Source organism: Dendrobium catenatum, unplaced genomic scaffold (assembly GCF_001605985.2).
Source record: "Dendrobium catenatum unplaced genomic scaffold, ASM160598v2 fragScaff_scaffold_1449, whole genome shotgun sequence".
Classification (NCBI taxonomy): domain Eukaryota; kingdom Viridiplantae; phylum Streptophyta; class Magnoliopsida; order Asparagales; family Orchidaceae; genus Dendrobium; species Dendrobium catenatum.
The window spans coordinates 1525685-1546308 of NW_021319911.1; the positions used below are offsets into that span (position 1 = coordinate 1525685).

General features: G+C 37.5%; 3 protein-coding genes across 4 annotated transcripts; 1 reads left to right on the top strand and 2 right to left on the bottom strand.

Annotated features, from left to right (window-relative positions):
• Window positions 1-3865: 3865 nt before the first annotated feature.
• On the bottom strand, window positions 3866-5175 carry LOC110115669 (3-oxo-Delta(4,5)-steroid 5-beta-reductase). The gene has a single exon (XM_020848973.2). The coding sequence runs from the start codon at window positions 5081-5083 to the stop codon at window positions 3890-3892; it is 1194 nt and encodes a 397-aa protein (XP_020704632.2). The 5' UTR covers window positions 5084-5175; the 3' UTR covers window positions 3866-3889.
• A 1479-nt stretch (window positions 5176-6654) lies between these two features.
• Window positions 6655-11424, bottom strand: LOC110115659 (pentatricopeptide repeat-containing protein At4g11690-like). The gene is made up of 2 exons (XM_020848961.2): window positions 11236-11424; window positions 6655-7902 (listed from the first exon to the last, which is right to left on the bottom strand). Exons 1-2 carry the CDS (start codon window positions 11422-11424, stop codon window positions 6655-6657), a joined length of 1437 nt encoding a protein of 478 aa, XP_020704620.2.
• A 1102-nt stretch (window positions 11425-12526) lies between these two features.
• LOC110115673 (protein TRIGALACTOSYLDIACYLGLYCEROL 5, chloroplastic) lies at window positions 12527-19901 on the top strand. Of its 2 annotated transcripts, none has more exons than XM_020848977.2 (5): window positions 12527-12694; window positions 17821-17885; window positions 17974-18018; window positions 19415-19447; window positions 19534-19901. In XM_020848977.2, exons 2-5 carry the CDS (start codon window positions 17846-17848, stop codon window positions 19695-19697), a joined length of 282 nt encoding a protein of 93 aa, XP_020704636.1. In that variant the 5' UTR covers window positions 12527-12694; window positions 17821-17845; the 3' UTR covers window positions 19698-19901. The 2 variants fall into 2 exon arrangements, with proteins under 2 accessions (XP_020704636.1, XP_020704635.1); XM_020848976.2 differs by having other exon boundaries at window positions 17828-17885.
• The last annotated feature ends 723 nt before the right edge of the window (window positions 19902-20624 follow it).

Sequence of the window (20624 nt, forward strand, 5' to 3'; positions counted from 1 at the left end):
ATCAAGCTCGCGAGTCAAGCTCAAACACGATTTCGAGCTCGATAGCTTATCGAGCTCAAGCTCAAATAGACCTCCGCTCGACTCGCGAGCTCGTCGAGCAACTCGTGGAAAGCATTGCCGTCGGGAAAATGAAATTGCTGACTCGAGAAACGAGGATCTTGAGAGTAGGTTATGAGAGAGAGATGGAACGTGTAGAAAAAAGGTATGGTAAGCTTATGTGTTGGAGTTGGTAGGATGCCTCGACCAGACTGAGAAATCGAAAGAGAGTCATTGTTTCCGACTGTAATGTGATATGTACCATTGTATGATTTGGGATCGAGTAGGTTGTCGAAGTGAGGAGTGAGATGTGACGATGCTCCGGAGTCAAGATACCATTCTGTGTAAGGTAGGGTAGCTGCTACTAACGTAGTTGGATTTTGAGGTATGTAGTTTGGATTCATTCGACGCCAACCAGTAGAAGTTGAGTGACCTCGTTTGCCGCATATTTGACAGGTGATCAGAGAGGAGTTTGGGCATTTTGATGGTTGGGAGGATGTGGAGCACTATATGGTAGGTTGATTGTGACCTTTGCCTCTGTATCCTCCTCCACTAAAAACGTAGAAAGCGGGTTGAGAGTATCGTGGTGGATTCTACTGAGATGTTGATTTCTTTGATAATTAGTAGAGAGTAGATGATGTGATACGTTCAAGAATTGCACATGAAATTCATTAAGAATCACAAAGTATACCAGTATAAGATTAGAGTATCGTAGGTTAAGGTTCAAGAATTTTCCGTTGTCAAAATGTTATGATAAGCAATTACAAACTAGTTGTTTAAGCACAATTAATGATAGATCTCCAAAAGTATCACAATAAAGTAAATGCGGAAACTAATAGAATCCAATGGCTAATGTCTAGAAAGTTCACAACGAGTTACCTTGCTCACTCACACTCAAGTAGGGCTTAGCGGGAGAAGGTATTTAGCAAACTCAACGATGCCACTAAGACGGTAGCAACACCAATGGCCTTGATCCACGGAGAGGTTGACGGCGATGAGGATGGCGTGAATGCTCAAATATCGATGCTCCAATCGTAGTTTGAAAATCGTTGGTCGATGATGCTCACAAGAATCGGGACGACTCGCTCCAAATATTCTTCAACGGTGGTCTCGCCTTCAAATTCCACGTCAAAGCACGGAGATCTTAGGATGTTGATGCTTCCGTCGGCGTTGAATACAAGAACCCACTCAAGTTCGGGATCCGCCATTCAACATCGAAGTGAGGGTTGAAGGGTGTCGTCTTCTTCTTCTCTTGCTTCAAATTCCCAAGGGAGGGAGTGGAGAGAGGATCGGCCAAAGTAGGGAAGGAAGGGGGCGGGTGGACAGGATGAGGAAATTTGTGTTAGGAGGGGAAGAGAAGAGTTACACAAATCTGAAATTAACTTCAGAATTTGAGTAATTTGAAGGGAGCAAATTTGAAATTGATTTCAAATCACCAATAGAATTAAGGGGCAATTAATGGGCATTAGTGTGGCCCATTAAAGGAGAGGCCGGCGGGCTCTAGAGAGAGAGGGAGAGAGTGATTTCAAAACCAGGTTTTGAATGAAAATATGGGGGGAATTAATTTGAAATTAATTTCCAATTAGTGGGTAATCAATGCCTTAATTGGTGCATTGAATGGGGCTTCACCTAGGGTGAGGCCGGTGGCTTCATGGGGGGAAAATTGGTGTGGGAGCAATTGATTAACTTCCAAATTAGCACAGGAGTAATTAAGAGGGATTAGGATGAAATCCGTTTGAATTTGAATTTCATCATGAAAACGGATTTAAAACTTTCCTAATTTGGAAATTCCAAAATTGGAAAGTTTTTTTTTTTTTTTTAAATTCAAATTTTGAAATTTCAAAATTGGGAGTCGTGGGGAATGGGGGATGAGGCCAACGGTTGAGGTTTACCGACGGATGGTGGAAGGTGGGGTGGCCGGAGGCAAAGAGGGGCCTAGGGCCGGGGGTTGGGACAAGGAAAGGGATCGGATGATGGGGATAGACCACGAGTCGCAGACTCTTCCGATGACTGGCGGGTATTTCTTTTCGCCCTCACCTTGGGCTCTCATTCTCCTCTCTAGCTCTCCACAAGAAGAAGAAGAAAAAGATAACCAAAACAAATTTCATTCAAAATATTCATCATTAGTTCCAATACAACTAGAATGACCTATATATAGGTCACATCATAAAAGAAAAATACAAAGACTAAATTGCCCTCGGGGCTATAATCATGACTCAACTCATACTAAGGGTACAATAGGAAACTCCAAGAAATAAAAGAAAAAATGCATAAATATCTAGAAATATAAACTCTGAATCGTAGCCGTCGATCTGCGCTGTCTTCGGCGATACACATGCTTGAACCTCTGATCGATGTCCACATTAGTAGAGATATTCTAGGCTTATGGGAGTGAGCTTAGTTCGGATGGATGTTTTGAAAGCTTGATATTAAGGTGGTAAACCATTCAAGGTGTAGAGGATAATATCGTATGGATTGTAGGAGCAAACGGCCGCAATGTTGTCTACCAGTGTTTTGATGTCCGTGAGATATTCAAACATCGACAGAGTTGTCATAGAGATGTTATGAAGTTGGTTCTTGAGCTGTAATACTTTGGATTTGTTGGATGCTTGCAACAGACATTCCACACTGAGCCAAATTTCTCGGCTTGACTCGAGATGAAGAACGTATGGGAGGATGATTGCTGTGATGGTGAAGCAGAGGGGGCAGCAAGAATTTGGTCGATCAGTAGCCAATGGTTGTATGTTGGGTTGTTTTCGGAAAGACCAGAGGTGCCAATATGCAAGCGAGTGGGAGGTGTGAGAGTTCCATCCAGGTATTGAACAAACCCGTTTGCACTAAAGAGCTTTAGGATTTGGATATGCCATGCAAGGCAGTTGTCATTGGAGAGTTGAGTTGGGACAATGTGCCTGATATTAGAGATTACAAATTTGAGTGAGGAGGGTATTTGAGGTTCAATGTTTGGGAATTCGGTGACTGGATTGCCTAGGTTGCAGACCGATCCATGCATAGAGGGATGTTGTTAGGCTAGAAGGGGCTCTGATACCATAAAGAAGGATGACAACATGAGTAAGAGTGAAAGCTGAGAGTAGAAAATTTATGGAAAGAAGATAAAGCTGAGCCAATGTTTTGCTTTCCCTGAAGGATATTTCATTGCATGTTCTACTTCTATTACACTTACTGTGACAAGTATATATAAGTGAAAAAGCTGCCTAAATATATGTGATAACAGAGAAGATGGTTGTGCTTTACACATGCAAGGTAGAGATAGACTACTATATTTTGAACTAGGGGTGTTGATTTAATTTCCAGAAGGTTGCTGCTCCACTTCTTCTGAAACTGCAGATGCCGTTATTAATCTCCATAGCAAAATTGACTCCTACCCTAATCAATCCTAAGGAATGAAGCCTTGTCTCTTGGCAAGTTCAGTCTAATGGTTTAATTGTGTTGACTCCTAACCAACTAAATTGACTTAAACTTGGCCCGAGTGGTTTTGAGCATACCAGAAAAATGAACCTAAGAATAGAAAAGATAAAGTTAATCGAGATTGAATATATGCCTCTTAGCATACATTACAATATGTTTGGAAAAAGGAAGGACCTAAAAACTGTATACATCTATCAGTTCACAATAGTTCAGAAAAATATAATGAAGTTTGATGGGCTAATGAAACGATAACAACAAGCATCAAAGTCACCTTCTCGAAGCTTAGCATACCGTAACAATAACATCATAGTGGAGAGACTTCAATATTACTGCTTTCAAAAACTCCATCACTTACATAGTGGACTGTCACACCTCATACAGGGAATGTACTGAAATACAAACACAAACACGAAGAAGGTAATCTATCTCACGGAACAATCTTGTAACCCTTCATCTTATCGATCCACGAAATCAAGGAATTGCGTGTATTGCGAAACCCCAAAAACCCATGCTCCTTGCTCTTGTTCATGGTATCCAAGTGTTCCTCGTTATTCAGCATAATGTCAACGAACCACCAGTTACCCACTTCCTCCAGATTTGTCGGAACAAGATGATTCTCTTGAACAATCTTTTCCCAGAGTTCTTCCTTCCCCTTCATCGCCGCCTCCAACTTAAACCTTTCCACCTCTCCAATATACCCCACAGCCTCCAACTCAAACTGCTCTGCAAGAGTCGTCCACAAATGCTTCCACTTGAACACGTCCCCATTGCTGCAGTTAAACGCTTCATTTTTTGCATACGGATCCACAGCCGCCCAGATATGCTGCTCAGCGATCAGATCGGCGTCGGAAGCATCGCTGAAACCTTCCCAAGCGATACGACTCCCGGGCCACCGCAGCGGCTCGCCCTCGCGCTTGCATATGGTAGCGTAGACGCAAAGCGTACCAACGATGTTCATGAGACTGGTGGGTGCAAATCCAAAGATAGCGGTGGGACGATGAACAGACCAAGTGACAGCGCCATCGCGGCTGCGAAGGGAATCAAATAGGATGTCCTCTTGCGTGTAGTAGAAGTTGGGAGCAGGGAGACGAGGGAGATCCTCGTGAAATGGGGGATCGTGCGCTTTGACCTTGCCCAAAGAATCGAAGCTGCCGATGTAGTGCTTGCGACCAGTTTGAAGGCAAACATGTTGGAGATTGGGGGCAGAGGGAACAACGACATCCAGGACGTTGCGGAGCATGGCGGTGTTTGCGGCGATGTTCTCGGTCTCGGATTCACGATTGGCCCAGGCGACGTAGAAGAGGTGGGTGACGTCCGTGAGGGGAGAGAGTTTAGTTAGGGCATCGGCGGGGTCAGAGATGTCGCATAGGACGGTCTCCACGGCAAAGCCATCGGAGGGGGGAGGAAGCAAGGAGGAGCGGGGGCGGCGGGAGACGGCGTAGACCTTCCAGGGGCCACCAGGGGTGTCGGGAAGGGGTAGAATCTCGACGAGGCTCATGCCGACGATGCCAGTGGCACCGATCACGAGGCCGACGCTAGGATATTTACCGGCCGCAGCGTTAAAGTCGTCGTCGAGCTTCTTCTTGACGGCGCCAATCGCACCGGACCACCACCAGCTCATTGTCGTCGGCGATGCAGAGATCTAGATCGGAGATGAGAATTTATTATTTCTGATGGCTGATGTCGTGCGCGGTTGCATTCGTTGTGTTAGCCCCTTCTCTTGAAATAATAAAAATAATAATAATAATAATGTTTGGAAAATTCGTTTGGATTATTATTTTTTAAGTATATGACATATTTAATTACTACTGGCATATATTTTTACAATCATGATACAAGCCTGACTATTATATTTTAATTAATTCATCTATAAATCAAATTTTATATAAAAATTAAATAAAGACCAAAATGATTTTAGATTTTTTAAATTCTATTATAATGTTAGGGTTTAGAATGTGTATGATGGGGTAAGTGGGTCGGGATGAATTTTTTGTGAATGGTATCTTTGATCTCTTAATTTCTCTTTTTTATTTGAAGGGTTTTTTGATATTATAAATTCATATATTTGCTTAAAGTTTATTCAAATTGATTTGAATGAGTATTGTTGAAATTCTCAGTAAATATTTGTGCTTCTAGTCAATATATAAGACCAGCATAAGAGTGAGCTATCTCTTGGATGAATGAGTAGAAAGGTCTAAGGAGAAGAAAAAACTACGTAGTTGTCACACCTCAGGTTCAGAAGATGATACATCCTTACAATACGGGACGTGATGAAGAAATAAAATATTTTATTTTGTACTCACAACAAGAAAAAGTGCATAAATTAATAATATATATAATCAATAGAAATAAAATCAAATATTTATTTCAACAATAAGAATTCAAATAATAGTACACAAATAACAATATGACTACTACAAGTAACAAAAGTTTGAAAGAAATAACAACATGAATAAAACTACCCAACATGCAAAATCAAAATGCATAATAATTTGTTACAAATATAAAATACAAAATTTAGTCTACTGCGGATAAAGCTACTCTGGAGGTGACGGTCCACTAATCGCACTGGTAGGACCTACTATAAAGAGACAATAACGAGTGAGTTTGAGAAATCAAACATAGTAAGGGAGAAGAGAGGGATGTTTGGTGACTATAGAGAGGCAAGGGATGGAGAATAATCGATGCTCTAGCCTCCCTTTTACCTTAAACGGCGAGGTGAAGGTCAGGAACAGGAAAATCATGATACGAGGTAGGAAATTGTGCAATTAGCATGATTGGAGAGAGAGTCATGAGAGAGAGAGAGATAGAGAGAGAGAGAGAGATAGAGAGAGAGAGAGAGAGGTCAAAGGTGGTTGCTCATGCGATTCAATTCTGCTTGCGTGCGAAAGGGGGCGAGCTTGGAGGTTCACTTGGTTGGTGTTTGTGATGTAGTAGATCGTCGGAAGATGATACCTGCAAGAAGGATTTTAGGATTCCTAATCCAGAGAAGAAGAAGAAGAGAGCTTCACAAGCTTCAAAGGGATGTATATATCATTAAATGCCTTTCTTCTTCTACAAGACCTCCTACTTATGAGAGCAAAAGAGTATTCTAGAACAAAATGGATAAAGTACTCCTAAGGACTATCCTAGCTTAAAATGCACCGCATCATTCTCCCCTAGCGTAAAAAGGCTCGACTCCGTCGAGACGCATTATTGAAAAAGAGATTGTTGCAGAAAACAGATTCCCGGATCGAAGATTTTGTTCTCAATATTTCCAAAATTAGCAACTTTTCTCTCCATTGAAGCCTCGGGTATATCAGACGCAAACTTTGCCATATTGCAATTTAAATGTTGCCCAGTAGCACTGAGCAGAGCCCCCCATGCTGCTGAATGGGGGCCATCCGGACTGGAGTTGATCAAGTTCAATGCCTCTTGCAGGAGATCAGCATGGCCAAACAGATCAACCATGCAGGTGTAGTGATCAGGGCCCGGTTCAATGCCATGAACAGACCTCATAGAATTGAAGTAATGATTCCCTTCTTCAACTTTGGTACAATAGCCATATATGAGAGAACTGATAGTGAGGCCATCTGGTTCGAAGGAGCACCCAGCCAAATCTTTGAATAATTTTATGCCTTCCTCTAAAAGACCAAATATGCAATATCCGTTTATGAGGGAGTTGAGAATGCGTATATTAGGAGAGATGCCAATAATAGCCATTCTTCCAAGCAAATGCTTTGCATCTTGAAGGAACCCTTCTCTAGATAGAGCATCTATAAGAGTAGCATAAGTAACAACGGTAGGAAATAAACCATTACACTCCAGAGAATCAAATACTCTGAATGCCTCAACCAAACATCCTTCACGACACAGACCATGCATCACTGAGTTGTAGGTAGCAATATTTGGAGTGATGCCCATCTTTCTCATGTTTGAGCAAAGATATAAAGCCTTCTCAAGAGATCCTACCTTACAAAATCCATCCACAAGGATAGAATATACAACTTCATCTGCAGAAGCAGTGCTTTCTTCTGCTTCCAAGAGAAAATCAAGTGCTTCTTGAACTCTGCCCTTTTCCTTAAGAGTGTTGACAACTACTGTCAGAACACCAAGAGAAATATTTCTTTTACTCAAACCAGCTAAAAAGTGAATTGCTTCTTCCACCTTCTTTTTGCAAAGGTAGAGACAGATAATGTTTACCATCCTAGGCTCAAAAACTCTGCATGCCTTTATGACGTCACAGAAAATCATCTCAACAATCAAACCATTTCTACTATTTATGAGGCTCTTAAGGAGAATATAGTATGACTTACTCCAAACTGTCAAACCTTTCAATCTCATCAAGATGTAAACTTCCAATGCAGCTGGGAAACACTCCCTCTTGCATAAGAAGGAAACAGAATCATTGCATATGGAAGTCAGTATTTCAGGTGGCATCCTCCAGTATACTTCTTCAGCCTGTAAAAGCATTCCTCCCCTAGAAAAACCAGTGATAATCATTCTATGTAATTTGAAAAGTTTCACTAGTGTAGTTTGAGATACAAGAGGTTGATTCGTCCAACAAGTTAGGATGATCAGATTACAATGAGTTTCTTCTGTATTGAAATTCAGTTACAAAGTCGAGCAGAGTTTCGGCGTCACTAAGGGAACTGGGCAGAACTCAGATGTCGTTCGGAAGTCGTATTGAGTTTCGGTGTCGAGTAAGATCCTGGCGTCACTCGGGCGTCCGGTGGGAATCTGGCGTCGTTCTAACAACGGGAAGAACTCCGGCGATGATCGAGGAGGAGTTATTCTCTCATATCCTTCTCTTCTCTTCTTCTTGCTTGGGGTACCCTCTTATGAGAAATGAGGGGTCTATTTATATTTTTTCTAGAGTGGCATAGCCCGTAAATAGGTGTGAAATCATGGGCAAATAGGGAGTGGCCGAATGGACGACTGATATTGAATCCTTCGAACGTTCACAGTTCGTTGGACATTTGAAGGCCTTAGTGATGTCGGAATTCAGCGATCTAGGGCTCGTTGGATTCGTCTCGTCGAGTCGTTCGATTCGACTATAAGCTCGTTAAAATCGGAGACTATTTGGTGACTCAAATTGTAGTACGAGCTTTCCAACAGCACTTCGGGCGCTTGATTTGGGCTCATTTGGGCTCGGATTGAGTTGAATTTGGTGTCGTTGGGTCTGTATTTCCGAGACGTTCAGTTTGATTATAAGCTTGCTGAAATCGGAGTTCAAATGCTGCCATATTTAATTTTTGAAGTTTCCGGTTCGGTTTTGCCTCGAGATTCGTGCTTGATCAAAACAATTTTTAGAGAATATATCATAAGTTAAAGAGACTACGCAGTCATCCGAAATGAAGTATTGTTAGGATAGTTTTTTGGCACTAGCCTATCCATAAGTTACCGCTCACCTTAATAGAACTCGCTACGTACAAGCTCATTGGTCAATATCACTTGAACCCGTTATGTGAATTCTATTTACTCTTGTTGCTATTAGGACCTTTGATGCCTTCTCTTACTATTTGGACCTATACGTATTCTTGCTTGCAAGCTCCATCAAATATGGAAGTGATTGGGCTCATGAGGGGTAAGGCTTAGGTTTCGTTTGGAACGGCTTTCTTAATGTTGTTAAAAGTAACTTTCTAGTACAAAATTAAAATTTTGATGCTAAAAAATTGTTTTAATAAGCCATTAGAAAGAAGTCCCAACCGAAGCATTAATGGTGACCAATAAGGTTGACTACTAACGAAGAATAATTAATAGAAGTGGCGGCACAGTGACGGGGTGATGGGTATCCAGAAAGGAGTTATTTTTTGTTTTATTTGAATATTAAAAATACTACATGTGTAAGTAATAAATTTAATAGTAAATGTATAAATCTTAATATTTTCATTATTTATGTTTTATATTGAAAAAGTGATTTTTACATATATAACACCTAAAACTGTTGAAAATACATATTTAACACCTAAACTATTCTATTTACTAATATAACACCTAAAACACTTATTTTAAATATATTATAGTACTCCGTCTTCAGCCTGTTCGCACCGTATGTCCGTTTTGGTCGTTCTTATCAGGTAATCTCTTATTATCCCTCTTCTCAGTTCGAAGCCGTGACTTCTCGAATGATTTCGCCCTGTTCAAATGTTTCACATGCCAAGTATTTCTTAGGTCGACAATGTATGACTTTTCGGTTTTTCTTCTTCTTTCAAGTTATTTTTGTAACAGTTTAACCTCAGTTTTTACTTTTTATTGTTGATGTTTATCTTCTCTATTAGTTGTTTAGGGTTTACTTCTCATATCTTAATTTACTATGTTGTGTTTGTAAATTTAGAGATGCACAATAGGTTTTTGATGAAATACCAATGCATTATCTTTTGATAGAATATGAAATGGTGTATTTTATGAATGAATGAAATGCCAAGGCAATTGTTTACTTCTCATGTCTTCATTCCAACAAGAGCAATTTTTTTTTGAGGTGTCTTTTATGAAGGCAATCTAAAATGAGTTTGACTCGACAACGCCAATAAAAACCCAAGTAATCAAATATATTGTCATTGCTACTTACAATTTACAATATATACATCTTACCAATCAAGTAGTAGAGGAAGAAAATTCTACAGATGCTCCCGAAATATATTAGAAGATGATTGCGGTTATTTCGATAGTGTGATGAACTTAATGAATTGTCGTATGATAGTAATTACCGAAGTTCAAATGTTGTAGAAAGCAACACAATGCATGTTGTTTCAGTTAGAGCCGAACTGTTATAAATAAAAATCTTGTTGGTGATAGCGATTATTCTAAATTTTATTGTAGAGTTCATTGTAAGTAAATATTGCTGTGAGTAAATGTCACTTTGAATCAATATAATTTTTACTCAATCAATGTAAGCATGAGTAAATGTAATTTTTTTGTCAATCAATGTAACACTGAGTCAATGTAACTTTGATTTTTTGTTGTGTGAGTCAATGTAATTTTTAGTTAATCAATATATTTGGGTTTCTATATTACCATTTAGCAAAAGCATTCTATGTTATGAATTGCAGGCATGTTGCCAATTTCAAGTTTTAGTTAGCAAAAGCATTCTATGTTGTTTCAGTTGGCAAAATTATTCTATGTTCTATATAGAATTTGTGTCAACTGTCAACAAAGGCTTTCCTATTTGTGATTTGCTATCAAGTGACTTGGTCACTTCTATGGCAAAAAATCACAAATATGTTGGAATAGGATTAGCAATCCCACTTAAAAGGGTTCAATTTGCAGTTGATAATATCAATATCAAATATGAAAAAGTGGAATCTTCCTCCACCTCATAACACTAGCAGTACTCAAATTTATTGTAACTTCAACTCATATAAAGTTTTTGACTAAGAAGTAAAACAAAATGCAATATTTAAGAAGTACTATTTAAGACAATTTAATCAGGACCAGAATTATAATCAACCCGCCGAATGGGTAATTTTGAACATACATAAGTATGAATATCTTCTCACTCAAAGTTCATTGGTTCATTGCAAGTACTTCTATGATAACCAAAGAATTGCATCGACCACATAAATGTGTTGACTGTAACTTTCTAACTTCGAATGAATTTCCATCTAAACATAATGAAGCACATATTCTCCATGGACATCCACGGTATCTGTATGTAGCAATAACTATTGATTTGTAAGTAGCTTTAATCTTTATTGCAAAGTTTTCTAAAATTGCTTTGGAACAAATAGCTTATTTAAAACATAATGAATCCTCATATTGCGAACCAACACATACAATCTGTATTTATTCAACCTGGGCCGCAAAAGAACCATCACACAAACCATCTACAATTATGTCATTGTTCACTCTACTGTTTACACTTAAATCTTGCATATCGTCATATTGAATGTCATCTGCATGACCCATATCTTCTTCTGGATCTTTCACTGCAGCCACCACCTCCATTCTATTGCCATCATAGCAACCTAAAAGCATGTCCATTACATATGTATCACTCCTAATTGACATATAAATTTTAGGCGACGTGCCATTAAAATGATAGTGTAAATCGTATGTATGACCCATAAGTCACCGACAGAATGCTTTAGTTTGTTCTTTGAATAATAACAAATTGATTTGACCTCTCTTAAACTTTAAAGTTTTCTGCTTCCTCTAACATATTTCATCTTTATTTACCCCAGTCCAATATCCTCCATATTTAAAGATAATAGAGCACACATTGTTGCAGTTCATAATAGCAAGTACAATTTTAGCGTTAGAGGTAATGAACGAAACAGAGATTATATTGGGATTAAACTGACTTAAACTATATGCTTTACCCAGTATTATGTTATTAAATAACACCACTTTGAAATCATGTAGTATAAGTTTTCCTAATCAGTTGTTATCATGAATTATTCACGTCATGGTACAAAAGCTGGAGGGGAAGTTTGGGAAAATCCAAATTTCTACTATGCTTGGCATATGCTTCATAAATGTTGAAACTTTGCATAAGCTAACATTCATGGTGGATTGTGTTGTTCTTAACTAATGTTGAGGGACAAAGATGGAAAGCTTTAAATATAAGGTAAACAATGAAACATAACATTGTATAGAATAAAGCCAAATCCAAGGTAATCAACGAAACATTGGATTGAATTTTCCTGTGCATTTTCTAATGCAAAGGGTTAAGAAAATACCTAAAACCAATGGGAGCGATTCCGCGATGGCGGTGTTGCGAAAGGAAGAAGACTAGCCACATGGGAGTCTCAAAATGGAGAAGAGGAGCAGTGTGGGAATTCGCATTCGGACGATACAACTCAATTGGGATATCTTCGAGCGGCCTAGAGAAGACGAATGTGCGAGAGTGAGCAACTCCAGTATCAACGAAGAAGAGAGGAGATTTCCACGCTCTTTCGGGTTTGCCTTTGACAGGAGGGAACATAGTGTTTTTTTTTTTAATGAGGTTAAGAATTTTGAGATGACATAATAGTAAATAAATAACTTTAGATGTTAAATAAGTAAATGTTGTAATTTTAAATGTTTGGTATGCAAAAAATAAAAATATATAAATAAATAAAAAAATCCGTGTTTGTCCCCTTTCTGATTTCTGTGACCTTGCCCTAGATACTGCTCAACGTTTCCTGAGGTGTCCACTCATTTGCCGACTGCCTGGAAGCGACTACAGTGATTTTTTTGGCCGCTGGCCATCGCTTGGAGTCCGCCTCATTCACTGAGGCTCTCACGGTCGACCAAGCTCTTAGTCAAACCGGTAATGCGTTCTCCCTTTAGCCAATCGACAGCCTCCAGTTTCCTCCTCCTCGCTTTCTTCTATTTATTCCACTTCTGTAGATCCACTTCTTGTGCCTCTGTCCATGGACTTATGGACAATGATGTTTATTTCAGCCCAGTTGGGATTTTTCTAGGACATAGACAAGCAAATTCTGCCAGGAATTGGACCTGTTTGGGGATTTTATGAATAGATTGGCATTTGGCTAAACGAATTTGCTGGAAAGATTCAAATTTGAGTTGTTAGCATTTTTTTAGGGTATTATGTTTTCAGCGCCTGCTCGTTTACGTACCGTTTTGCAAATTGGTGGAATGAGGATCTATCTTGGCAGCCATTGGTATTTCTGATGCGACACACAAAATCAATTAAGTAAAGAGTGAGCAGGATCCATCTTGATAGCCATTGGTATTTCTGATACCCTTTCGAGATCATGACCATGAATCTGCATAGTTGTATAAAGTTAAAATGGGGTTGTAGAGGTTGCGTAGAGATGTTGAATATGAATCAGGTGACACTGCTAGCTACTGAATAAGTGGTGAAGCTGCATGAATAATATTTTTTACTTTGGCAAGTGAGGATATAATGTTGGTATTGAGGGAAGCAGTGGGTTTCTTCTCATGCCACCATGTTGGGTATATTGTCCCCACAATTATGAAGTTGATTACTCTGGTATTTTGTTATCCCATACACAATTACTCAAGTAAAAGGAGATCAGAGACATTTTCTTTTGCCTAGCGTAATGAAACAATAGAAACACTTTTTCTTGGAAAAAATTGTAAAGATAAATTGACGTCGACTAGTGTAATCAAACAACATTCACTATTTGCAAAAAGAATAGTACAAGAGTGATTCATCTCTAAGCTATTGGAGTGATTTTAATTCAAGATTTTTACAAAAAATTAATAAAGGAAATGTAGATGGCACAATAGTTGTTAATATTGTTGATGTATGAAATATCAGGGTTACAATGTAACTAGAAGTAATTGTAGTATAATACTAGATGAAGATGGTTGTGGCTAAGGTTTAAGTTGAGATGGCTTTGACATGTCTTGTTGGAAATGATTGTGTTGAAGGCCTTATGGGGGAAATTTTGCTTGGAGGTCTTATTTGGGATGGTTGCGGTACATTTGATGTTGTAGAGTAGATCCTAATATGATGATGTTCGCAATGTAAGTGAGGTTACAATGCAAGTCTCACTTGTTGTGATGCAAGGCTTGAGGGGGATGAATATGATGCAAGTAATTTTGTTGTGAAAGTCTTGATAAATAACCTATGATATAAGTGAGGTTGTGGTATTGATCTTAGGGTGCTAGTTGAAATACAATCAATGCTACATTGTAATTCTTGATGTGATGTTGACCACAAAGTAAATGAGGTTGTAATGTATGAAGTGGGATAAATGACTATGATGCAAACAAATTCGCAACATTATTCTTGATACAACAATGATTAGATCGAAGGGGATTATGCAAGTGAGGTTGTTGTGCAAGTCTTGATGTGATGATGACTACTAAGCAAGTAATGTTGCAGTGTGGATCTTGTAGGAGATGATTGTCGAGAAAGTGAAGTCATAGATTGCACCATCTCATGATAAAAAAACAGATGAACGATGCTCCAGACTAATTCGGGCGGTCATTGGTGGTCTAATGATAATCACCACTGACTACATCTTTGATTAATGAACTAAATATAAGACATCTTGATATCATGAGTCTAATGGAGATGATAAATTAAAGTTTTTATAATCAAATTGCATGAATAATTTCAAGAAGTTTCATCGATTAGATTTAAGGTAGTTGGAATGTTTCTCTTTAGGGGAAAACATTTGCCAAAAAAATCCCTTGTTAAACGAAGGTATGGGGAGGTTGTAATGGCTTTGATAGGTAAAAAAATTTATAACCAATTTGAAAAATAATGAGTGTGTACTGACAAAATCTGACAACGAAAATGCATTGTTCACAATGACATGTATTTGGGGGCTTGTTCTAATGGCCCCTTGGGCAACTTCAAGGGTTGCGATTAATGCAACCGAAGGCTTTGATATCAAATTGATGTAAATTTAACTAAGTTCTTAAATCAAGTAGGAGAACACTAGGTATGCAAATAAAACACTTGTTTTCAATAACACATAAACAAACACCAAATGATGCAAACTTAGCATGAAACACAAATGGGAAAATGGTTAGGAAGTCGCAAGAAAGTTAAAATAAAAAATAAAAAAAACAAAACTCATAAAATATACTACCACGAATGATCACCTCACATGCAAACACAAAGTAGGGAAGATGCTCAAAGAAAAGGACAAAACAATGATCCAACATTGAAATTATGAACCAACACAAGACTTGCTCCTCCGGCAAATACCAAAAGAACAGGGCACATCACTACTTATTACTCGTGATAGTTTAGAGAAAAAAGATACAAGTGGAAGGGGAGGGAAGAAATAGAAAGAAAACCGAGATGAAGAAGTAGCGAAGAGGTAGTAAGCTTAGAAAAAAATTCTTGGATTTAAAATGATTAACTCACAATAGTTTAGAGAAAAACGATACAGGTGGAAGGGAAACATGGAGAGAAGAAGTAGAAAGAAGACCGAGACGAAGTAATAGGGGATAGGGAGAAGACCAATTCGCAAGCTAAAAAACCCTCAGGTTTTTTAATTGATCACATTTCAAAAACTCTTCTTTGCACGAAGGAATCCAGCCCCAATTTATAAGAGAAAGAAGGGGGAATACAATTTACTAGATCATATAAATGTGCCACCAAAACAATCAATAAAAAAAAACTCAAATGAGCCCACAAGAGGAGAAGCTGAAGCATTCTGCATAGGGAGACATCAAGTGGAAAATCGAGCAGCTAACAACAGGAAATCCGAGTGGACAACAGAGAAAAAACCCTAGTATCCATCGGGAAGGAATGGGCCAAGTCCACTAAGGAAAAGAAACAACCCACAAAGAATCACCCAACCAGCCACTAAGGAGCAAGATCAACACAAGTGGAAAGACATTGGTGTGAACCAACCTGAGAGCATCGAACCCAGCATGATCATGGGTTGTTTTCCATCATAGGGCATTAAAACTATAAAATAAAATAGTGTTCCATAAAAATTAAAATACATAAAATGTAAATTCATGACTAGATCAGCGATCAAGAGAATTTTAAGTTCCTTCTCCATCATATATAGCCCTCAATTGTGCATAAAGGAGGAGAGTTGGTCCTAGTTAGGCTAGTGCTGGTCATCTTGACTTGATTTGAATCTGGCCCATCTGGGCTATGAATCATGTGATCTTAGTGTCAATGGATCGATAATGAGCTGCTCATTATGGTGATGCTTTTGTTTCCTTATGAGATCATTTGGGGATTTACTTGATTTTTTAAGAAAATTTAAACGTTAATCTCTCTTCTTTAGTTGCGTCAAGATTAATGTATTGTGCTGAAAATTGTGCTTGATCATATAAGGTTTTTTTATTTCAATAAGGGGAATCAAGCGTTTGGAGTTGAGAATTTATATTCCATTGTATGCCTGCCCACTTCATGCATAAGATGTGTCCCATATTAAAATTTAAATTGGTAGTATTCAAAGATGACCATTGGCGCATATGAGTTTGTTTTATTTTCTATTTTGTAATGCTTAGATTAGCAGTAGCTAAATATTTTACAAGTTGGAGTCACTAACGCTAATGATTGAGTAGGCACTTGAAAAGAACCTGTCATCATCATCATCATCAACATATTTGTTAGTAATATCTCTAATTGAGGTCAACTTTATGAGTGCTCCATCATCCATTCATTCTTTTTAAGTGCTTTTTGGGGTGATAAATCTATTTTGCATAAATTTTTTAGACAAAATTCTGTCATTGCTATTTTTGATTTACTTATTCTGATTTAATTCTTCCGCACGTGTGTTCAATTTTGTTTAGTTTTTTTTAATGGCGCATCATTTATCTTCCATCATACATACCAAAGCCGCAAAGTTTAGCTTCCCTCTTTTATGGACGTTGCTCTGACATTCCATTTCTCAATCTATTCTGTCTCATTTTATTACAGATTCATTTTAACATTATCATTTAAATTAAACACAACTTGGTTGTTACTAATTTTTTCTCGTCCACCTCATAGATTGGTTTAAAATAGCCAGTCTAATTGCAATTTATGAAATTCACTTCAAAATTTTCATAATAATCTCTTATTGCATGATACCTCTATTTTGAGCCCCTAATATTAATTTTTGTATAAAAGATGCTGATATTTAAACCTATCACACCTAAGTATTCCTTAATTTTCTATATTATTATTTGTATATTAACATTACAGTATATTTCTTGTTACCTAATTTTCCTAATTGTCTTGAAATTTATGTAATCATCGTGGCCATCATCATTAGCCTTATCTCATTGTTTGGAGTTGCCCTATATTTCGTCCACTCATTTCTGAATTCTGATGTGTAGTTAACATGGTCTTTAGCCCTATTCTCTATTTTTTTTATGCTTAAATTTAAGTTTTACATCTGTCAATCTATTTACTTTTCTTTCAATCTATTTATTTATTTTATTTATTGATGCATAATCTGCCCTATTCTCAAAATATCTGTGAGCCAAACTACTTTGGCTTTAGGAAACCTCATAAATGGACAAGAAGCCTGAAAAATAGTGGTTTAGAGTTGTCACCGAGTAGTTGCATGCGCCAAAGAAGTAGACGCTCTATAGAAAGGATTGTCTATTATACATCCTAAACTACATAATTTTTTTTTGACTGGTTTCTTGATAATTACACCATAAGGTAATTATATTTATATTATAAACCATATTTTTGAAAATCATACTGATCATCTCACTTAGAAAAATGATTACAGTGCTCTGATTTTTTTATATAGTGGAAAAATGATTGGCTGATCTGCTTTCCTGTTTGGATTTCCTCCTTAGCAAGCGCAAGCCACACTTATGTTCCAAGTTAATGAAAGCTTCTAGATCATTAAACAATGTTCCTTCCATCTCTCTGAACTAAATGTCAATGTTCACTCTTGATTAAATTTCATCATTATTATCGCCCATTAATACTATCATTATATTTTTGTTCATCAAATATTGATGTGGCTCAACTTTTCACCCAAGTTTTCAGTTTTCTTGATCCCAAGACATGGTGCTTACAAATTTCACTGGCCCTGGTATTGGTTTGGGTACGTATTTCAGTCAAATTATACATATTGCAAGCGTAGCACTTCTCGAATGAGGTGAATTTATGCATTGCATGTTTCTCTATAACAGGTTTTGGAATTGGTTGCGGTTTTGGAGTTGGATGGGGTTTTGGAGGCCTGTGACTTGAACTTATCTCTCTATTATTTTTGTTAGATGCAGTGTGATTTTTATAGTATGTAATTACTTAGTTATTTCCGGGTTGTGAATTTTTTTGGATAATTAGTATGTTATTAAAGTTGCATCATGTATAATACAAAATTAAATTCTGTTTAAAAATGCCTTAATGACATCATGTTGTTGTAATAATCATGCATGCAGTAACATTTCCGAATGAATAGTATTTTATGGAGGACTGCACATTTTTTATGTTAGATTTTCATTAATAAAATGAATACTTCTGAAATTGCAGGTTTTGTGTTCATGAGATACATATGTAAGAGACTACCACGTTAGTTTTTGTTTCTTTGCTTCGGTATTTTATCTTAGTGATGTGCTGAAAGGTAGAGGTAGACCTAAAAAGACTTCATTAGAAAATATTAGAAATGATCTTTCTTTATTAAATTTAAATGAGAATTTGACTTTTAACAGGACACAATGGCGAAAAAGGATTCATGTAGCCAATCCCTTGTAGTGGGACAAAGGCTTGATGTTGTTGTTGTTGTTGTTGATGATGTGCTTATGAATCATTTGACGTTATCGTGTACTTCTCCAAAGAACCATATTTCCAAGTATGAAGGCTTGTGATATGTTGATGATAATGAATTTGAAGTAATCTAGTCCTTCACCAAATAACTATATTTACTTTAGTATTTTTTTCCCTTATTAATGATACTTTGTTGATGTCATCTATTTTACACTGAATTTAAACTAGAATTAAGCTATATGATATTTCATACTTAAAGAATAAAACAATCTAGACATATTTTGAAGTTTGTGAATTCGACTAATGGATATAAATACTCTTTACAATAACAACAACATCAAGTATTTGTCCCACTACATGGGGTTGGCTACATGAATCCGTTTTCTCCATTGTGTCATGTTAAAAGTCAATTTCTCAATTAAATCTAATAAAGAAATATCATTTCTAATATTTTCTAACCAAGTCTTTTTAGTTCTATTTCTATATTTCTTAACATAAGTCAAATCTACTACCTCAACTTTCCTAACCGGGTCATCGTAAGGCCTCCATTTTATAAATACTCTTACTCCTTGAGAAAAAAAAATGCTGATGGCTTGCAATTTTCTCCCTTCAGAATCACAAATTTAGCTGTTCTATTATAAACAAATGCTGAGTTGTTATTGTTATAATGTTATATATATATTTAGAATGATAGATAGACGCCTTTTACCTTCCAAAATAGCTACAAGATAAGTTTTAGTTTTAACCATTTTTTCTAAAAATTATAATGACTTTTAGCTATTTTTTTGTTGATTCTCAGTTCTTATATGGATAGAATCTATTGGCTCTTTTTGTTGTGCTCATTTCTAATATGCTTTTGTTCTGTAGGAATGCCATTGCCTATGCTAGGTCTGGGCATAGGTAGGCGCTCCTATTCATTTAGTTATTCGCTCTTACTACGAAGGTTTTCTAAAATGACTGGACTTGCTTTCATTTGTCTTCTGAAGGTGGAGGTTGTGGAGTAGGATTTGGCCTTGGGTGGGGCTTTGGAAGTGGCTTTGGTAGCCAATATCGGAGTTCTAAAGTCATATTCGATGGCATCCAATTTGATGCCAAAGGCCAAAGTGATAAATCAACCGTTCCAGCTTCCTCAAAGGTGCTTGAGAACTGATGTGACAGCGAAAGTGCCAGGTTTTCCTGTAACATTTTGTTGGTTTGATCAACTTTCCTGTTTATCTTTTCAGTGATTAGTGTGTTACTGTGTTCTGAAGTAAGAATTTTTAAGACAATAACGAGCTATTATAACTGAATGTCAGAAAGCCTAACATTTGTTGATAATTTATAAAATGGAGTTAATTGAAGGAATTTTTCATTAGTTCTTGTTTTAAAGTCAAACAAGCTGGAAACCTGTGAGAAAACTTACGGAAATTAGTTAAAATTCTTGAAAATATATAATTTAGTTGTTTTTATTTCTAATGCTCTTGTAAAACTCTGATTTGGGTCTCCATTTGGAGCTATTATTACGTCCTTTCACCGAACACGTTCATAGACCAATAACCATGCGCCACGACACCTGAAACTTGGTATTGAGCTCTCGGTATTGCTCGGTATACATTCAGATACGTTCAGATTTGACCGGACGTAATAATTACTCCATTTGTGCCTGGTGTCATAGCCAGGCTGGAGAGCCATTCGTAAGGGACCAAAATACTACAAGGAATGCCTTAGCCTCCACACTTATTCTCTAATCCAATCCACTGTCATGGCCGAAAGTTGCACTTGGCCTCTAGTATGTCCTTTGGTAGAGGTCAAGATTGATCTTGATTGAGATGAAACATCTGTGTTCTTCATCATCACCTGATACTTTACTGCCTGCTCCTTGTTAAACATACTGCTTTCTCTGGTTTCTCGTCGCCATTTGTCAGACGTTGTGGCTGCCAAACGAAAAATTATTCTGTGCAGACATCGGACGGCGTTTGGAGATCAATCAGAACTTCCAACGTCATTTTTTGCTCGGTATTGGTGCTCGGTACCATTATGTACCATGTGACATTGCGCATTCTAATTTGTCTTTGGAGCGTCCGGTATCCGCACAGAA